Source organism: Necator americanus, chromosome II (genome assembly GCF_031761385.1).
Source record: "Necator americanus strain Aroian chromosome II, whole genome shotgun sequence".
Lineage (NCBI taxonomy): Eukaryota > Metazoa > Nematoda > Chromadorea > Rhabditida > Ancylostomatidae > Necator > Necator americanus.
Genome location: NC_087372.1, coordinates 12,199,294 through 12,220,309, shown reverse-complemented (window position 1 = coordinate 12,220,309; position 21,016 = coordinate 12,199,294). Strand labels below are relative to the sequence as shown.

Genomic DNA, 21,016 nt, shown 5'->3' with positions numbered 1-21,016 from the left:
TTTATTACAAATTGTGAGTGAATCACAGCTGAATGTTGCTATCATTATTTCCGTTTATTTTTTGAATTGAAGAAGAAATCTGGAAAGAAAAGCAGAATTATTCATTCATACAATTGCACACTTACAAATTTACCATCACCTACCTAAACCTTTGATGCTTCCACATGAGGACCACTAACTTCAAAGGGCTGGCTAGGTTTTGGAGGACTCGACTGAAACGATCATCAGATGCTACTAGAAAGGATCCACTTTCGCGACAAACTTCCCAAAAAAGAAGAATTCTGAAAGGGATAGTGAGCTAACTTCCCGTGCCCAGATCTTTTTCTATTCATTTTAAGACATTTTTGAATCTTTTTGAACTTATCGAGAATAATAAGGTCTTAATCCGACCAATCCACAGTTAATTACTACTAAACCATTCCAATTCAGATTTCTAATCACTCGTTCTGAGAAAAACCGGAGGGGAAGGTAATGATCCCAAAAAATCCCAAAATCGTGAGTGCATTTGACTGTAGCAATAATCTCAAAGGGACGGTTGTAGCGCAGTTGGTTAGTAACCACACGCTCGAAGGTTCGAAACCCAAGTGGATCAATACGCCAGTGACCTTATCCTTTTTTTAATGATCCCAAAAAAATCCCAAAAAAGTAGATTCTATGTTGCTCCATTTCATGCAAGGGTTCTCAGTGATTTTATTTTCAGAAAATGCGTCTAACATTGATCTACAATACACATCTCGGTTGCCTCGGCGCCGAAAGCGTATTGTAGCGTACTTGTTTATTTCTGCATATTTCAACGGCGCACCGGTTCGATACCGCAGCATCCTTCCCACCCAATTCCATCGCTCCTTGTCGGCGCACCAATTCGACGCAGTAGAACCTCTCAACCATTCTATTGCTTTCTGGCGCCGACACACCAATTCGACGCTGTTGGGCCTTTCTCACCCCATTCTGGGTTAGACAAATACAAATTTAATTCTACGGAAAATGCCACTACATTTCTTTTGATCAGTAAGGTTGAACGACGCGTGCCCCACAAGAGATCTGATATTCGGCGTTACCCGTTCAGAAGTGCTTCAATAACACCTCGACTATCACCATTACCCATTACTCCGTTTTATATCTGAACAACATCAGAGCCTCTAAGCTTCTAAAGCTCATTTCTTAAACAACAATCAAACATTTACCGATTGTGCACTTGTTAAAGGGGGCGCGTGTATATTGATCGGATCTGATTTGAAGAACTGATCCGCGTTCTCCCAGGGAGCTGGTTTCGTGTTCTTCACCTGAAGCACTTCTATTATTGCACTGGTAATACCCATTAAAGGCACGGTCAAGAAAATTTTCCTTGTTTCGAGAACCCGCGTAAATAATTTCGTCTGACTTCTGATGTTTTTGTAGGCGTAATGCTAAGTTATGGTCTGAGTATTCCCATTGTCTCAAAATTTCCGGAAATTTGTGGTTGGTGCGGATTTTCACTGTGATACTTGCAAACTAGGTCATCCTCTTCCCACTGGTGAAGGGATTGGAGGGTTCAAAAATTCACTCGGACGCTGCCTTTAAGGTTTATTCGACCCACCACTTTGTCGACTTGCTCTTGGGTTTCCCAATCGTAAGGATCCGATGGTTTTGTACCCAATCTTTTCATGAGAGCCACTAACGCATCGTAAAACATGCTAAATTGTGGATTTATTGGGGACAAATACAAATTAAGCTAATATTTGAAGACAAGACTATTTGAAGATGAGACGAAACCCAAAGAGGACTACGAAGACGCATAAACTAATTAACACGAGAAACTTACTCTAACTCCGTAAGTCAGTTCGTAGCTAAGATGGACGCACTACAGTAGCTCATGGCAGTAGATTAGTCTGGTAACTTTGCAAAAAAAAACAAAAGATGACTCATTTAGTTGGCGTTGATCAATCTGCTTAAGATGCACCAGTGCGCTACGCTTGTTTCAGGTTTCCGTTAGGAATCATACAAGTTTGAGTGCATGATTATGTCTCACAAAGTAGAGGCAAACCGTTTTGCTTAGTCATAGACCTTATCTGCTCAAGTAAATCCAGCACCATTCTGTTAGGTTGAGTCGAATCTACGAATGTGGTAGTAATGACATCTTGAGATCATAACCCAGCAAAGAGCTAACGAATATGGACGCGCAAGCTACTGTTTGGTAGAGTATAAAAGGCTCTTCAAAGTGCAGGCTAACAAACACGCCGAAATAGTTTCATTCCTGCCACCATCCCGCACAATTTCAAGCCGTCGCCACTCCACCACCGCAACGTCACACCTCTTCTCTATCTATTTGGCCTAGAACCCGCGTATATCGATAGACGTCTGAAGGAAATTTACAAGGAGCACACCCCGCTAGAGGTACAGTCTAAATGTTGCGCCCGAAGTTCGCGTCGGGCGACTTCCATCGAAGATGAAGCTCTGCATCTGGTGTGGCGTACACGGCGTCGAGTACTGGGAACTGCTCGCCGAGGGACGTACAGTGACCGCCGACGTCTTTGAGCAACTGAGAAATTTAAAAGCAAATCTCGAAAATTGCCGCAGCACGAACTCTACTTCCAGCACGATTCGGCCACACATTACAAGTACCGCCGTATTTGCCGGAAATGGGTCCCCTGGATCACCACTTTTTTTGTCTCCAACATCATCTTGATGGCCAAGACTCCCAAACCCGCTATGACATCAAAGAGGAACTCGAGCAGTTCTTCAAGGACCAGTCCCAAAACGTTCTGGAGCAGGGGCATATACAATCTGTCTAAACGTTGGCAGGAGACTATCGACGTCAATGAGGCATACTTCAAATGATTCAGAGTTATCTTTAGAAATTGTAACATAGATAAAAATATTGTCAGCTTGTCCAAGAAATTTCGACTCAACCTAATGCCAATTAGCTAGCATCCGTAGATAATAGCATGGACACGAATTCGTTCCTGCTTCTCGGCTCCTCAACGACAGAGTGAGGGAAAATTTCTCAGTAATTCAACTACTCGAAGAGCGGATGATACACTGTACTATTCGTATCGGTTTCTTGTGGGCAAATGGTGGTGAACACACTTAGAAGCACCTTTCCACTTCCAAAACTTTCGTTCTTTGTCGTTGTTAAAAAGAAGACTTCATGGTGTTCCATTTTTGAAAGAGAAGCAATGGTTTATCATGATCTTCCTAACTTTTAAAGTGCACATGAAAAAGGATATTCCACAATCAAATAAGCAAATAAGTCTTAAAAACTACCTGTAATTAGGTCGCTGATAACAGTCCAATGTTCTCAGGTATGGAATTATATCACGTAATTCAGCTGCAATACAAGGCAATATATTATACTTCTACCTTATGTTTTAACCTTTCCAGTTGATTCATAGAAAGGAATTAACAATACAGTGGAAGAATCATGTTTCCCTAGTTGTTCTCTCAAAGTTGGGTAAAAATCCCCTCATCTTTGTGCTGCGTCCAGGTGCCAAATATTTGCGACGTCTTCGTTGCGAAACGTTCAATTTTGGTGCGTCAACTATGTAGCTACTGAGGTTCTGCAACGAAGACGTGTCCGACGCTCTATCATGTGACGCAGCAAGGAGGTAATGTGTTTTTTGATCCTCCTGCATTTTTGCTTGCATAACAAACTCATAAATACTTGAAATTTCTCTCGTGATTTTGATGATGGTTCCCAACATACTTCAATCATTGGTTAGAACCAAATGTTGTTGCGTTGTTTTATCATTTTCTGCAAGAAAAGTATTTTATGAAACAGTTCCTCTGAACCATGCTCAAGGGACCACGCGTCAGCAAGAAAGGTACCATGGACGCAGGACTCGGATCGCAACATCTTCTACAACATTACTTTCAAGGTGCTGTGGCAACAGCCGCGGTCTGAGAAGGAATAGGGGTCGCTGGGTGGGAAATACCTCAAATCCTTCTAAATTTGTTTAGAAAATATTTGTCTGCATCACCCGTACATATTCGCCTTACTTCCGAATTTTTCTGAATATATGAATCAACATATTCACCACAAACTTGAATTTCCTCATTGATCTCGTCATTATATTCATACCTTTTCATAATACTACTCAGAGTAGCAGCATGAATCACTAGTCAGTTTTCTCGGCAATGCCACCTCCTAACATTTTGATATTTGTTGCACCTAACATTTTGATTTTTGTTGTTCCTACATATCTAACGTTCGTTGTTCTTTGAGGATAATCAGTTCAGTTCAGTTATAAATCGCATGGAGAACTGTCATGTTAATTGTAAGTTATCAAACAAAGCCTTCTCCGCCTACTCTTGTCAATTCACACCGCATTTTTCAGGATATCGAAGGCTATTAGAAGTTTTATTAATGAGAATTTCTGTCGTGTATCTCGCAACATTTTCGCTTGTTCCTTTTCTTTGTATTCAAATGTTAGGTTAGTCAATCGATGACCGCTGTTGAGACTTGAGAACGAAAACATTTTGTGATGTTGTAATCCGATAAGGTATTGATTCGTGACAGTATTTAAAGACGAGTCATAGCGCACTTGCCATTCAATGGAATTCTGAGAAAATAAATCTTAAAGAACCACTGAATGTCTCAAACAGTTCCTGTTGCATCGGGCATCGGCCGGGAATCGAACCTGGGCCGCCCGCGTGGCAGACGAGCGGTCTACCACTGAACCACAAGCTATCACGAAAACTAAACTGACATAAACAATATTTTGCCTGTGTCAAGTCCATTTGTAAAGGTTGTAAGCAAAAATGGAGCGATAACGGCATTGTCCAGGATAGAAGAAATGATAGTCGCTATAGAGTCGAAGTATATGCGCGACAGCGCTCAGTACATTGTCCAGCAAAACTGCAACATCAACTTGGCAAATTTGACGGGCTGTTACAACTGCCAAGAAGGAGCTACCGTGATTGCGTCATGTTCCACAGAGATTCCCGCTTGGGTCATAATTCAATGCGCGACCATAGCTTCTCAGTTGATTGCAACCCGAACGCGAAGCTTTCGCTGATCATTTTAGACTACCAACAAGCAGTCGAAAGACAGAACTGCCATGCCACCTGCAACGACCGCTTGATAAAAAGTCCTCTCCAGGGCACACTTGCCTACCTGCCACACGTTCATGACGATTCGCAACTCACACGAGAAACCCTGGCATTCGTCGCTGGGATGGTTCCAGGTCTGGGATTTACCCGACCTCAGGCCAATTCTAATGACGATCAGAGACCATTGAAATATATCACTTGCGATCTTTTGCACAACAACAATCCTAGCTGCAGCAAAGCATTTCCTTGGACCAACAATATTCAATGTCCTTTTCCGGATTGCTTGGCAACTCCTGCAGATCATTCTCAAAGGCGTCACTGCGGTCTTCTTATCTTCAAGCTCTGCAGCAGTTTCTTCAATTTCTGTATACGCATCATGCTGTAAAAAAAGAATGTTGCTGTCGCACGCCACCCGTAGCACAACATAGCCGCTTCTACCATTTTATCCATATTTCTATCTCAACGTCTATCCCCGCTTGTCGCACATCACAGAACTACAGCTTTCCCGTAGCTGCCTACTTCGCTGACACTGGGATGAAGTCGACTACGCCATTCATATTGAACCCCCTTCCGAAGCCATCAAAGAATTTAAGGAGCGGCTGCACGTTTTTGTCCTGAATTTCAACGCGAAGATCGACGCGATTGTCAACTACTCAACCGCCAAGCTGACGACGTCAACAAAAAATGGATCTGCTACTGGAAAGAACGAAACCGAAGTCGAGTTGTGTCTTCTGCTCGTTCGAAGATAACAAGGATAACCACCCGACTGGACGATGCTGCAGATATCCGGATCCCGTCTCACGTGCGGTACAAGCATCCAACCTGCAACTGTGCAACAGATGACTTCAACCTCGTCACGTGGAAGACTGTGGAATCTCGTGCACATTCTGCGCTGCTACTCATAATGTGCTTCTGTGCCCGAACAAGCCATCTGCGTCTTCCACCTACAAGCGGCGCAAAATTTGAAATCTCATCGCCGCCCCGCAGGAGAAGTGCCCTGGTTGACTCAACCACTGCACTTCTCTTCGCCACCTTCCCCCTCCCTTTCCGCTGTCGTCCGTCGCCCTCCATTCTTCTTGCTGTCGCCTCGTGCTGTCGTCAGAACAGCTATATTCAATCGGCTTCCAGTTGCCAATGCTGCCAGTATTCAGTCGCCTGTCACCTACGTTCAACCCTCGTCAGTATTCGTCAGTTCCTCCGTCAGTTTGATTCTCTGGATGTATTCATGTGTCTGACTCGATTCGCCGTCGCTAACGATCGATGGACCGATGGCCACTCGAGGAAAGATGCCGAGCAAGTCGAGGATCACGTCAATCGTGGCTGGGTGTATGATCAACAGCAGCATACGGTAACAGCTAGTTCCGAAAGATCTTCGACAGTTCTATAGTTCTGTGTTTAGCGTAGTTCCTTTGTTGAGCAGTGTCGCGATCGATGACCACTGTTGAGTCTTGAGAACGAAAGCATTTTGTGATGTTGTAATTCGATAAGCTATTAATTCGTGACAGTATTTAAAGACGAGTCATAGCGCACTTGCCATTCGATGCAATTCTAAGAGAATAAATCTTGAAGAACCACCGAACCTCTCGAACAATTACTGATCAGGGAAGGTACATCTCTGTTAATCAGATTCAAGCATCAACATCTCGAAATTCTCGAAAAATTGGGAAATTGATTAACAAAAAGCTAGCTTGCTAATCAATTTCCCACTTCTTTGGAGAAAAAACAAGCTCTTTCCATGGTTTAATATGACCGAATAGTTTGAATTTTCGGCCTATAGAGAACTAATCGCAGATTCAAAGAGATTTTGATTGGCTGCTAGAAGTCTAAGCAGCATTCTCCATCTAAAGCCTACAGAATCAGCACTCCATAGAATTGCAATGATGACTAGCAGAAGAATCGGAGAATCAAGAAGCCTTGTACATTATCTTCCAAAGGGACGAGAAATGAATGAGAAGATGTCCTATCGTAGAGTGGCGCCCTCTTTTCTTAGTAGGTACTAAGACAGTAGATTGAACAAATTTTTTAAGTTGACAATTTAAAAACGCTCCTAATAAACAACACAAAATCGCTACTATAATCAGCTAGGTGTAGGAAGATTTAAGGCACTGATTTATCATGAAGATTGTGACGAACGAACGATGTAAAGGAAATCCTCCCAAGTTTGGGTAGCAATGATATGAAATTTTGATCTCACCTGGGAAGTTTTGAACCAAATTCTTGTCCGGAATATTCATTTTCATTACTTCGACCTTAATTATTCAAACATTTGTTCGCGATTTACCATGAACGAAAATGCATAAAACCTTATGTTTATCTCTAACTGTTTGCCAAGGTAGACCACAATGAAATTCAATAAGTACATAAAATAAAGACCATAAGTCGTCTCGTCGTCCCTGTAAGATTGAAAATCTGCAGTGCGATGGAAAATTATCTGCTTTAGTCCCAACATCCACCAAGGAGTCAATAATAATAAGAGAATACGACAAAAAATTGTTGCATTTCTAGAATTCCCACCAGCAGTCAAGAGAGTACCTGCTCTTTCTTCTCGTGAACATTAGGAGAACAATAACGAAGCGTTCCTCTGAATTCCGCCGTTCCCCTGGCTTTTCTTGCTACCCATTTACCATTTTTCTGGAACGAAAAATTGAATTTTTTTAAAATATGTGTCAAATACCTCATTTCATTCAACTTACCAACACAGCGTATGATCGTGATAACCCAAAGTCAAGTATGTGAACTACACGAGCTCTCTGGAGATCATCTTTGTGTCCCATTACAAAATTGTTGGGTTTTATGTCACGATGAACGTAACCATGGTCGTGGACGAGTTTAACGCTTGAATAATCAACTTTTAACTATCTATTTCAACACTTATCGCATATGAGCCATGTAAAGCAATGAAGTCCTATCAGTGACAGGAAATCTTGAAGGCCAGAAATACTAAGCTACTACAAATGAAAACCCCAGATTTAAAAAGGTACATTATTATAGAATTTACTAATCTCCCTTACAAGAGGGATCACAGCCGATCTGTCACGAGACTACGTGGCCCGTCTCAGCGTGACGGATAGGGGACTAACAGCAGACCTTATGAAGGCCCTGAGGAGAAAGTGAATTCAGGTGATGGACCCCCACCCCTCCTCCTCTGCAAGAATAACTCATAATACCTTTGCATCTCTCACGACGGTCCGGCCAAAGGCTGCAAGTGAGCGACTGGAAGTTGCAAGCAAGACAGTTTAAAATATTCAACAAATCAGCTCTATTTGTCCGTTCGAGAAGTCGCCACGTTCCCCTACAAAATCCGGCCACAAGGGGCTTGGAATCTTGTTGGGGATTTTAAAAATGAACGCACGACACGAGAATAGAAAGAACTTCTTATTATTTATGTTATTTGGGAGGAAAGATTGCTACCGTAGCGCCAGGAAGAACGGGGTTGCAGGAGTCATCTAAGGGTTCGAGATTAAAAAGAACTGGGATGACGATCTGAACTTACAACGCACGTAAGCTTACATCGGAAGCAGTCGCTGAAGATCTGATTATGCAAGCAGGAAAGAGTAAGTACACCGTCATCGGGCTGCCGTTTATGACAATAGAGAGAACTACTGTTAGGAACATTTTACAGTACCGAAGTTGGTGGAGTCCGTTTCTTCGTCAGCACGAATACAGCAATGAACATCGACTCTTTTGAACAACTGACCACCTAAAGTTTACGTATGAAAACATGTGGACTGCTCCAGATTCCACTATCTTCGTCGCTTGCACTCCAACATCAAGCTACAGCTTGGCTCCCCACAGTCTGAGGGAAGACTGAGAGGGAGGACTTCTGGGACAGGCCACCCCAGAAATCCTCCCTCCCAAAGTCCGACATCCAATCATGTCTGTGAAGGATCGTACTCCACCTGCTGCTACAGTATAAAATCTGATTCTCTGAAGAATCTATTCTTCATATACACACCGTTTTAAAAATCATAGAAATATTGCGGGAGTATAAGATAGCATTGTTTCTCACTTCCATCCACTTAAAGAAAGCCTTGGACAACAAGGTGTCTCTAATCTTGATAGATGAAAAAAAAACTTTGTGAGCTATGTGGCAACTCAACAGTCGGAATTTTCTCATTCTACAATATTGTCACAATCGACACAAAAAGGGGAGGGTTCGACAGGATGACATCTCACCAAAAATATCCAGCGCCATTCTCGAGAAAGGAATATAAGGAATAAGATGACATGGAAGTGGAAGTTGATGTAAGGCAGTTACACCATCTTCGTATCGTTGATGACATCGCTGTAATCGCAACATGTATCAAGCAGGCGAACAAAATTTCAATTTGATGAGAGCGTAAGATGTTGTGTGTCTAGTTAAACGTGAACTAGGCGATGTTCATATGTTCATACGGAAAGGGATTCTGATGCCTCAATGGAACGAACATATCCAAGAGTTTCAATTGTGTATACCTGTGTGAACGACCCGACAGTAGAGAATGAGCGGATTTGCGACTACGACGCATCGTGGACGTAGAAGAAGACCAAGAACATCCACTTTCGTGGTCATCCATTGAACACACCGCTCTTCCTACCTAGACCTACACTTCGGAAGTCTGAGTGCTTCGCAAGCAGGAGGAAAATGCAATCAGCGTCATAAAACGCTCAATTGAAAAGATGATGCTAGGAGCATCCCTTTTTACGCAAATAAAAGAAGATATTCGAAGTTCAATCCTACATCCACGACCGAAAATCAGATAAATGGACAGGATGCACAAGCAAACGCCAAGGAAAGTACAGTCAAGTGGCGCGGGCACGTGATGCGTTTCACGACCATAGCTGGACCAAAGCTGGATGACCAGCTGGATACCACCCGATATCAAACGCACTGTAGGAAGACTGCGGCCCCGGTAGTTGGACCTCTTCATGAAGTCCTTCAAACAAAGATATAATCCTCTTCGAGTTCCTTACGAGAGAAGAAACCACTGTTAAACTTTCCTGCGCGATCGGGCAATTGCAAGTATTACTCGTACTAGTTTGAGAAAACAAGAAATGGAAAGTATTTAAGTTCTTGGAGCTGAAAGTTGTTTCTCATGATACCAAAAGCTTTCAATGTGATGTCCTTGTACTTATCCCAGGACCGATACGGTTTGGGTCCTTCGAAGGATGAATTCATGGGCTTATAAAAACAACTTCTGAAATTTGGCAACATTTAGAGCTCTGGCTGTGATTTTTGGCAAGGAACAATCCCGAACAGTAAAAGTGCTCCCGAACGAAGCTAATTTTTAACAACGTTTGGAATTATTTTTTTTTGGAATTTCTATTTTTTTTTTGAAGTATCATATGGGAAGATGTTATGCCTTTGGGTGACTCTCATGAATCCATAATTGAGATATGACTATTCGAAGAACTAGTAAGAACTAAAGTTTAAGAACCTGTACAAACATTGGATGGCAATTCGACACCATGTTTGAGGAGACATAAGTTCTTTCGGGCAGTTAATCTACAAAGACAAGTAGCGGAAATCACTCAGTTAACTGATGTTATTATTTCATTAAAAAAAAACCTTCAACGATTTCAGGTTCTCGCCGAGTAGCGTCATCACCATATAGCAGTACTTTTTATGTTTTGCTGCATGGAAAACATTTGGAATGTGTGGTTTTTCTCCATTTTCTGTCAACGCGCGAAGTATAGCTATCTAGAAAAAGTCGTCTACGTAATATTTGAGCAAGGTTCATGAATATGCATATGCTTACTTCGAGTTTGATGGCTGAACCTCCTTCAATGTCGTTTGGTTCCGCTTTCAATGCAGCCATAACCCCTTTCCGTTTCACATTTTCAACCTGAACTGATAATGATATTTTTGCAATTTATAGTTCTCACCAGATGAAAATGTCTGGCGTTAATTTATCCCCTCGGGATGCATCATCGCATTCAATTCAATTTACAATCGTTGGGAGTTTATGAGCGCGTGTCTAGCTCATACAGTGACTTTCTGGGGCTAGCCGATGAGTCATGCTTGTTTGAACCATCCATCAATGGTGCAGGCACAGCGGAACCTATTACCGATTGCGCTTCACACTCCCCCAAAAATGCTTCAAGATTAACACGTTTAACACATTCAACAGCTTCTTCCTAGCGTTTGTTCCGCGTTCTCGAAGGGTCCGCCTTTCTGCTTCTTGTCTTCCATTTGGGTCGACACATCAAATCAGCTGTACACAAATGCACGTCTATCACATCCAGCTTCACATGGTCCAGCCAACAAATCCTTGGCCTGCCGCCCTCACGCCCGAAATGTCGAGCTTCAAAGCGGTTTTGGCAACAGAATTTTCCTCTCGCCGAAAGACGTGACCAAACCATCTCAGTCGCGCCTCCTTCATCTTTTCAATTATGAAGACGACACCGAAGATGGAGCGTACAATATCGTTGGATATTTTGTCTTTTAGGCTTGCACCCACCTCAACATCAGCATCTCCATAGCGTGCAACACTCTTTCCAAGGCTTTCGTCGTCGCCCAGCACTCGCATTCGTAAAGGGCAACAGCACGCACAACCGTGCCGTTGATCTACACTTCAGTCGAACATTGACTTTCTTGTCGCAGAGTACGCCTGTTGCCATTTTCCATTAAGTTCATGCTGTATTAACACGTACTCACCCTCTTGATAAATGTGGAAGTCACTTTGAATCCAAGGTACTTGAAATAGTCCACCTTGTTTGATTCGGTGCCATTGACACAAGTTGAACCATCTTCTTTCCTTGGTCCGAACTTCATGGACTCAGTTTTTGATATATTGAGATGCAATCCATGTTGCTGCAGCCGATCCTTCCAAGCCGATCCTTCCAAGACTCCTTACTTGTTTCTGAAGATCATTTCAAGACTCCGACGCGAGCATGGCATTGTCGACAAAGATTGTGGCCCACGGATGCGACTTCTGGATTCTCTTCGTTATCGTGTCCATGCACAGTATGGACAGCAGGGGTGAGAGTGATGAACCCCGATGGCCCTCTACTTGCACAGGGAGTGGCCTGCTTGCTCCACTAACACGTTAAACAGCACTCGTGGAAAAAACATTCTATTAACTAGTACCCGACACTCCTCTAGAGCATCATGTTTTCGTAAATAGGACACAGAATTTTTTTTGTTAACACTACTAACTAGCAAAAAAAAATACCAGTCATGCTTCACTTTTAAATTTCCACTTTTCATTTCTCCTCTTTCTGTAGAGTTGAACCAGAAAGACTTTTTTTATTATTTAATAGGCAGCTGCTAAATGCACGCTTCAAAGGTATTACGTTTCTAATTATATCATCGTCTTGATGTATGGACGGTGAGTAGATCCCGGTGTAAAAGATTTACTGCTATATTCTGCCTGCGTACTGCGCGAATAACGTCTTGCTGCTGCTTGCTGGAAGAGAAAAACACATAACAAAAACCCACTCTAACCATCTCGAAGAACACATATGAGGAAATTGACGTTATTAAGATCCCTTGATGGGAAGATGGGGTAAGAGTGTGGATCACTAATATGAGTGCAATCAGGACCTTCTAATTATTCAAAAAAGCGGCGTGAGAAAATTACTTCCTTACTCCGCCCGTTTTCATTAATAGTGCTCGCTCTCCTTCGTTTCCATTTCTTTCAGTGGGTCCTTCTCGCAGTTTGACCAGCATACCAGTATATATATATATATATATATATATATATATGTATGTCAGTATATATATGTATATATGTATATATATATGTATATATATATATATATATATATATATATATATATATGTATATATATCATGGTATATAATAACGGGCTTATTCTGTCACGTGTGTTTGTCAGTCAAGAAATTCAAAAAGGGGGATGCGACGGGAGTTGTTGCCGTTGGACCACCGGAGTCAAGTTGTTGCCTCGACGCCAAATACCTATAAAAGGGGGTGCGACGGGTCCCGCGGCATCGAAATGGTGCATAATAACTTCGTGTGCATGTCACAAAAGGTAAATGGGATGTTTCATAGCCTTGGCCACTGGGCGCGTTGCTTTTCACACTCATGACTCCTCCGCGTGTCTAATTCCTTCCCCGTTCGACTCAAGTTGGTAGCATGCCTTCCTCAGAAAGTGGAACACCCATGCAAACGGCTGCTTAAATAGTTCCGAATGTACCACCTACGTTTATCTGGGTCGGGAAATAAAAGTGAAGAACGACCTGATCCCCGAGCTGGGTAGAAGGCCGTAGAAGACCGTAGAAGAGCACTGAGGTTGTAAGAAATAAGACCAGGAAAATCCGGTTTCTTGCTCACTTCTCCAACACCACAGTACTTCCTGCTTCAGAAACCTGGGCACATCGTAAGCAGAAAAAAAATGTGGCAAGCGTCACTGAACACTCAATAGAAAGGGTGATGATGAGGGTATCCTGCTTTGCGCAAGTGAGGAAATGGATTCAAAGTTCTGTTCTACGTCAGCGATTGGAGATTAGAGACGCCACCACATTTCAAAAGTACAACGCGATGGAAACTGCGGATTTGAAAGGGAGAGTAGTGAAAAGCGAATTGACGCAGCAAGTTCTGATATACAAATGTGATAAATTCCTTATGCTTTGAAGGGCGAGTCTTGTTGTGTAAAACTTAGGCGAAATTTTAGCGATCTTCCATCTTGTTTTTGTTTTATGGCAAATCTGTATGTGTTTTCAATAAATAAACAAATCGGGTGCGAATTATCTAAAGTTGAGGAGAAGTAGATCCGTCTAAGTAATTAAATGATATGTCATCAAAGGTATATCAAAGAGTGATACATGATAGCTACATTGACCTCATTTGAGAAACTCCATACACATAAGGATTATATAATAGGATCATAACAAAAGACGCGCAACCAGCAAGCCTTCTTCCGTTCTGACCGGTCTAAAATTGTTGCTCTTTTGAACTTTGAAGCCGTTTTCGACTCTTTTTTTTTCGAAACTGTCTTCTCAAAGCGCTTCGCGCCGATTAAAATCGTACGCTTAATTTAAAAGAATGAATACAAGAGTCAACTGATGCGGCTAGACGCCTTTCGACCAATCTCAAGTACGGTGTCGATATTGCGATACCCACCGAAAGTAGCACGTTATGTTAAGACTGCAATACATCGGCTTTATATCAAGCAGTTACCTATGGATCACGCCTGTGGTCTGAAAAGTGTAAGCAGGTATGGTCCCCCTCCTAAGTCCTTCTACGGGAATCATGCAGACAGGCAGCCGATCGAACTTGTTAGATGAGTTCTGTTATCTACGCTTTGCGCTGAAGAGCTACGAGAGTAATATACAGCATAGGCGCTTTAAGGCCTGCTCCGCATTCAGCTCCCTGACAAATCATTTGGTCCACTTCCGTCGCATACGAAGTCAGATTGCGAGTCTTTGCTATTCGCCCTCTGCACGCATCTTAGACTTGGGCAGCAACGTCTACGCTGGCGAAAATCCAATGCAGCAAAAGGAATGTTGTTTAGACGGCTGTTTGGCTACTTTTGGCCTCGTTATGTCACAGTGACGGATTATGAAATGAACATATAAGTGAACGAAGCGTAGCGGCGGATAACACAAGGACGGTATCAACATCTGATAGCGCCTCAGAAGGCTATAGAAAAACATTTTAACTTCTTCCGTCGCATTTGGAAACAAACACACCGCCCTGCTCTCCCAGATTCATGTTGAAAGATATCATCTAGCCGAAAGAGACTTAACCTAAGTGGTAAAAGAGAAAATAAGGACACTCGGCATAGATAAGCACTTTAGGCAGGTGCCTGAAGATATAGAATAGTGACGAATAGATTTAATCGTGCAATATCTTGCCAAATATCGAGAAGGATAGGATAGAGTCATGGTCGAGGATGGCATACCTCGGCGAAGATGCTACAATCTTCAGGTAATAAAGTCCGGCCGCGGGTAAGCCAAGTATGTTTTTTCTATTTCATACGGCGAATTTTTCCTCCTTAGTTTTCCTCCGCACACTTTTTGTTTCTTTATCTGTGTACCAGTGTGAACTGCAGACTTCGCCGCCCTATCTCCCTGATATCACCACCGGGAAGAAGCAGAAGTTTTGAAGAACAAATACCAATGTGAGAAGCAAAGCGTATTTAGAAGACATTCAATAACCAAGTCACAGAGAAACTCTACAGATTACGCAAGAAAAGTCCGAAGTTCGAAGCTCTTAACGCACCACTTCGAGCGCAGCCGCCTACGCAGCTGTCCGTGCTTCATGTCGTTCTGACCCGAGTATATTTTAGCAGTTTCTGTCTCACTACGTAAATCTCAAAAGCTAGGATTGTAGCAAAAACGCAAAAAATTGATGAAATCTAGATATTATTATATATCGTTCCCAGAAAATATCAACAAACTATGCGCATTCGTGATTCCCTTAACGGTCAAGTTCCGCATGATTCGAATACAATACAACAGGAAAATTATAATTGTCCAAAGTAATGCTTAACGCCATTCTCGTCTTTTCTCGCTCTTCGTCATGGCACTGTTGTTGTGTGTTCCATCCCTTCGTTTTCAAATGTTGTCTTGCAAATTTTATCTCCTACACTTGCTTGGAATTCGCCATTTGCGAAGTACGTGGCAATCATTTGGCTGTGAGAAGATTAGTAAATTATGTAATGGTTCGGTTGAATAGCCAAGTTTTCCTGATCTTTGTGCACCCATGAAAATCTACTTCGAACAGACGGTGAGACGGACAATTTTGCGGTTTATATAACTTTATATAATTGTAGTTAAGCAACGCTGTGTATCTGTGCACTATTTTAGAAAGCAAAAAGTGAAAATAGAAGCAAAAAAGTGGAAATAGGGATCCACAAACATATATGCGTCATAGGTGGAACTATTAAAAAAATAAAACAGCACTAAACATCTCAAAAATTGTTTCTCAATCCTTTTGGAACAATGTATCGGCCTCACACCATTCCAACTGTTTCCGCTTTCTACCATCGACTCCCTACTACTAAGATATTGGAGACGCATCACTGCACCTTAGTTCTCCATTCCCCATTTCTTTTTGACCCAGAAGCCTGAGGACCCTTTGCTTCCTGTGCACACAGGAAGATGAGAACAAACCTGTTATTATGCAGGATTGTCTTAGGTAGCATTTTTTCTGAGAAAAGATGCACAGCCTACCTTGTATACTTGTCCGAAGCCTCCCTCGTCCATTTTTTTGACTATCACCCATTCTCCGAAGCTACAAGAAATTTTTACGTGGTTAATTCAATTCGTTCCCAAATTTTCAATCTATTATTGTACTTATTTCGTAACAGAACTGTTGTCCAGAACTATGCTTTCAGTTATGGGGTCCAAAGCTCAACATACCGTTTTCCAACACTAAATTTAGCAGCCGCATTTTCGCTGTCTGCCGACATTGGTGCACAGCGAGTGGTGGTGTAAAAAAAGAAATGAGAAACCCTTAAGTCTTGTTGTTTGGCATCTTAATAACATAACACGGCCGAGCCGTGGTGCAGAACTATCTTTATTATTCTTGTAAACAAATTAGCTAACGTTTCGGTCACAGCCTCGCAGATCATCTACATTTTGGCCATCTACTGAGTAAAAGCCGATAGATGTGATGGAAATCACCAAGTCACCTATCAATGCAGCTTGCAACTGTTTAACTTTCTGCAAAACATGGTTTCAATCAAGTGTACAGTCACCTTTAAACTGAACCCTCACCTCCTGTTAACAGCAGAAGTTCCATCTTTATAGGTAAGTCGGAAAACTTTGGCCTCGATCAATTCCTTTCTTACGCACCATTCGACCTCAATTTGTAATAGTGGGTTTTATTAATTCTAAACTATGGTTTGCAAACAAATACTTACAGATACAACCGCTAACCAAATGAAGGTCCTTACCTTAGCATGCAAATCAGTTTATGAATTAACGAAATTATAGTTAAGACTACAACGATTGTCTTTATTTAAATTTATCTCGGTAAATTAACTTGTTAATTAAGTGATGTATGTTAAATTCGATGTTAATTGAATCAACCTGTTGTTTTTTTTTGTCCAATTACCTTCCCTTTTAATAATACATCTTATAAATGTCGCTCATCTTTTTTAGTATTATTTTCTCTTTTATCCGACTTCCGTTTTTAATGTTGTTACAATCTGCTCATCTACTATGGTTTTCATCTTCATGTCCACCAGTACCTTCCAAACATCTCTTTCCCAGATTAAGCATCATCATATTGAATCCACTTTTCGCTGTTCATAATAATCCATAGTGGCTCTTATTCACATTGAACGTTCGTGTGTGTGTTTCCCAGGTAGAAACGAAACAAACACATTCACCCATTCTATACTACACTGCACTGAAGAGTGAGTGTAGCGCCGTGGTAGGAAGTCCCAACAGGAGCGGTGCAGTCGACAGTTCAAAACTGCATGAGACTGAACGATAATTTCATGCATTCATAAATTGGTACCAGATTGCAAACTCTAACTTCTTGGCAGTCTGACCCATATAACTTTATTCATCCTGGCACAGCCAACTAGACAGACTGCTAAGAAGCGTTAGTCGATAACCTCGTCAAATGGCAATGAATGTTGGTTCTTTCGAATAAGAAACCTATATGGCTATGAAAAATGGAAGTAACTAAAAGCTTCTGTGGTCACTGAAAAAGTGAAAATGTCGGAGCTAGCTCCGGTGAACGGACGAAGATTGACATTGATAGGTAACCGGTACAGTATCGCTGGTTTGGTCATATCTGTCACTTGCCACACGAAAGACCAAGCAATGGAAAGCCCAACGATGAGCAACATTGACTGAGTGACATTAACGTCAGGAGACTGCATTTCCCAAAGGAAGTGAAATAACGTGACCGGGCGAGTAAAAGACGTGGTGATTTTCAACGGCGGCTGTTCCGTTGGAGAAGAGCTGTGGTCTACTGGTTTTTAAGCTATACAAAAGGCAGAACAGGCGGATCGCTAACCTAGAGGCGCAAATAATAAATAACACTGATGAGCTTCGTACAGACCAAGATTGCACAAATGTTTGTGGCTAGGTCTCTGTCGAACTAAAGCAAACCAATAAATGTATTGAGGCAGTACACGGATGGGTCGTTTGCCCAGTGCTAATTCCTTTACGCAGTCTCACGTAATGCCGGCCCTCGGCTTACATAGAGAATAAATGTCTAAAGTTGGGAACATTTTGAGGACATTTTCGAATACACTCTCGCTCTACTGTTTTTACAAAAGAATATATTTTCAAAATAATATGTTTGTTTCTTTGAAGTACAGGGAATTTTTGTTTTACAGCCGTACAGTGTGGGTAAATCTATCGACATTCCGAGCAAATAACGAATCTTATAGCGAGGTGCTGTCGTCCAGCACCATGCCATGAGAGGTGCAATGCCTGAGGGAAGCATGGAATCGTTGGCAACATACATCTGTCTAGTAACATTGAACTGCCGGTCGCTGTCAAATGAATTCCAACAGGCCGCACTGTCCAGCTTCTGCGATATTTGCATGCACCGTGCGCTGCATTGCAGGCAACTCGCATCAGTGATCGCCCTCTCATCACTATGGACATCGACACCACCTACCGCAGCGACGCTAATGAAAGAAAAATGCTATAAAAATAGTTGTCAGAAACGACTACAACAACTTGGTAGAAGAGTTTGGTTCAACGTCGGCAGGAAGAGCGTTTGTACGATTATCACAGAGGACAGGAAATCCTGCGTCGTAAGTGCTCATGCACCTTTGGAACACGCTGATGACAATAACAAGGACGGGCTTTATCACGAATTCAATACGTTGAAATAAAGGATACCAAACTAGCAGGCGGCAATTGTGTTGATGTCAATGCAGAAATGCGACTTGAAGAACAAGAACAGAGCAAGAACACGAAGCAAACATCGGACAACGGAAATCGTCTGATAGACCTTTGCGAACAGAAGAACCTCATCATTGCATCCACGTTCAAAAGGAATCATCGGCGACATCACCTTACGCATCAAGGGACAACATCTTTACCGCTAAAAGAGCGAAAGAAGCTCAATTACATCGTGATAACTAACGTCCCTCTGGAAGATATCCGAAGATCTAGAGCTGTCTGGGATACTGCATTCCATTCCGACCACAGTCCATTTCTTCTCAGCATCATGGCACGGTTCAAGAAGTGGAATCGTGTAGCTCAAAATTCGCCGAAGCTCGACTTGGCAGGTCTGAAAAACGAGAAATGCAGAAAGAAGTTCCGCTGACGGGGGTCGATCAGTATTGGATTACAGACCAGGAAGAGAGCGAATGATGCCGATCTTTCCCTAAATGCATTCAGGACGCTGCAAAGAAAACGCTCCCGGTTATAACACCGAGGAAGAAGTTGCCTTTGCATCTGCGGAGAACACGCACAATTGGGTATATGTGTTGCACTACTTGTGACTTCAGCCAGGTGAAGCGTCTGAGAAGGAGGTGCGTCGTCAACTGAAACGTGATCGTGATGGACGTCAAGAGCAAAGTGGTTTGAAAAGGCGTGGGAGGACAAGAACTTGAGAAAAGCCTATACTTTGCAAAGGCAGTAAAGCGGCAGGATGAAGAGGTGTTCCCTGTCCTTAACACTGCAACAGAGTCACTGTCGGGGAGCCAACTCTTCAGCACTTTGCTGAACGCCATCAGTCACTGAATTCGTGTATGGCCAAAGTTGAACATAAATTGCAGTCAGCGAAGAACTATCGACAGCGCCGAAGTTTTTGGCTTGTATTCAAAAAATGAAGAATGGAAAGTCTGGCGAAAACGACGGAATTAGTGCAGAAATGTTGAAATCAGAGGTGCGGAGAAGCCGGGCCCTCCTCAGGTGAAGGGGGTTTAGCTCATGGGGTACAGCTCAAGTGAAGAGAGTCCTTTCGCCAACCTCCGAAAAGTGAAGGGGATAATTTCGCCAACCGTTCAAAAGTGAACGAGGTCCCTTCCCCAAATGTGAACGGGGCCAGAGCATAGGCTCCGACTATCGCATCTATGGTTAAAATTTCTTCCTCCTTCTGGGATTCGAGAGATGACAAAGATCATCCGTTCAACATGGTTTGACGAAAGGACATCTGATTCGTGGAGACACGCTGTCATATTTTCCTCTCCACAAGAATCTATCCGTTACGGATCCCAGAAATTACTCAGGGATATTGCGTTTTATGTGCAAGATTTTGAAGCGCATCATTTCGAAACGACTAATCCAACATCGCGAAGAAACCAACAGCGACAAGCAAGCCGGCTTTCGCCCTGGGCAAACGGCGCTTGATCTGATGTTCATTGTGAAGAGAGTTCTCAAAGTGAGGCAGCGGTATTCAAAGCATCTGCAGTTAGCTTTTTTGAACTTCGTTTTCGAATTTCCTCACCGAGGCGTCTTCCCAACGCGTTTCGCGCCATTGGAGTTCCGGTAAAATTCCTACGCCTAATGAACAACATGAATAGAAGAATAACTGCCCCGGTTCGAACACTAGCTAGATGTACTATACCGTTCGAAGTGGAAACTGAAGTGAGACAAAGGGCCGTGGCAGGACCTTTTCTGCTCAACTTTCCCGCCGATGTCATAATGTCAGAAGAACAGTTGAGTTGAGCCCACCAGAGACGCATATTTTAATGTTGTTGGAAGTATTTCGACCTACTGAGACGTCTTCGTTCGTGAAAGATCGCGAGAGCAGTTTCTTCATTGGTTTCTTCTCAGATCTCTAGAAGTTTACGTATCCATCTTCTCAAGGATGTCGAGAATTTTTGCAGTCAAATCTGATCTCTTGAAGAGCTCTTTTTTTGTGGACTACTTCCAGTTTCCAGGGTTATTAGTTTTGTCGCTTATCTAGCTCCTTATGTGGTGCTGCAGTTCGTTGAGTAGAACAGAAGTACTGCTATCTCTTTGGAACCGTGTTCGTATGCGCAGAATTGTCTTGTTATGGCGAACATCTTGTTCTACAGCGATTCTGAATTCCTAGCAAGAAGTGTAGTGTAGTGTATGCAGAACGTCTCGGCCAGGAATTGAAAGATTTGTCACTTTAAGCACGAAATGTCATCTAGT

The 21,016-nt window shown here is 42.5% G+C and overlaps 4 protein-coding genes across 6 annotated transcripts; 3 read left to right on the top strand and 1 right to left on the bottom strand.

Moving 5' to 3' along the window:
* Positions 1-143: 143 nt before the first annotated feature.
* RB195_017615 (uncharacterized protein) lies at positions 144-16,386 on the bottom strand (the record flags this gene model as incomplete). Of its 2 annotated transcripts, none has more annotated exons than XM_013453646.2 (13): positions 144-212; positions 1,185-1,283; positions 1,577-1,673; positions 3,244-3,307; positions 7,223-7,277; positions 7,332-7,421; positions 7,561-7,659; positions 7,722-7,863; positions 10,446-10,513; positions 10,577-10,708; positions 10,767-10,853; positions 16,148-16,208; positions 16,337-16,386. In XM_013453646.2, the coding sequence occupies 13 exons, from the start codon at positions 16,384-16,386 to the stop codon at positions 144-146; spliced, it is 1,113 nt and encodes a 370-aa protein (XP_013309100.2). The 2 variants fall into 2 exon arrangements, with proteins under 2 accessions (XP_013309100.2, XP_064040567.1); XM_064184686.1 differs by lacking the exon at positions 144-212 and adding an exon at positions 225-281.
* On the top strand, positions 5,933-6,415 carry RB195_017616 (uncharacterized protein; the record flags this gene model as incomplete). The annotated part of the gene is made up of 1 exon (XM_064184687.1): positions 5,933-6,415. The coding sequence occupies one exon, from the start codon at positions 5,933-5,935 to the stop codon at positions 6,413-6,415; it is 483 nt and encodes a 160-aa protein (XP_064040568.1).
* A 1,980-nt stretch (positions 16,387-18,366) lies between the features above and the next one.
* On the top strand, positions 18,367-18,780 carry RB195_017614 (uncharacterized protein; the record flags this gene model as incomplete). 2 transcript variants are annotated; one of them, XM_064184684.1, is made up of 1 exon in its annotated part: positions 18,367-18,780. In XM_064184684.1, the coding sequence occupies one exon, from the start codon at positions 18,367-18,369 to the stop codon at positions 18,778-18,780; it is 414 nt and encodes a 137-aa protein (XP_064040565.1). The 2 variants fall into 2 exon arrangements, with proteins under 2 accessions (XP_064040565.1, XP_064040566.1); XM_064184685.1 differs by having other exon boundaries at positions 18,382-18,780.
* A 47-nt stretch (positions 18,781-18,827) lies between these two features.
* RB195_017613 (uncharacterized protein) lies at positions 18,828-19,217 on the top strand (the record flags this gene model as incomplete). The annotated part of the gene is made up of 1 exon (XM_064184683.1): positions 18,828-19,217. The coding sequence occupies one exon, from the start codon at positions 18,828-18,830 to the stop codon at positions 19,215-19,217; it is 390 nt and encodes a 129-aa protein (XP_064040564.1).
* Positions 19,218-21,016: the final 1,799 nt, after the last annotated feature.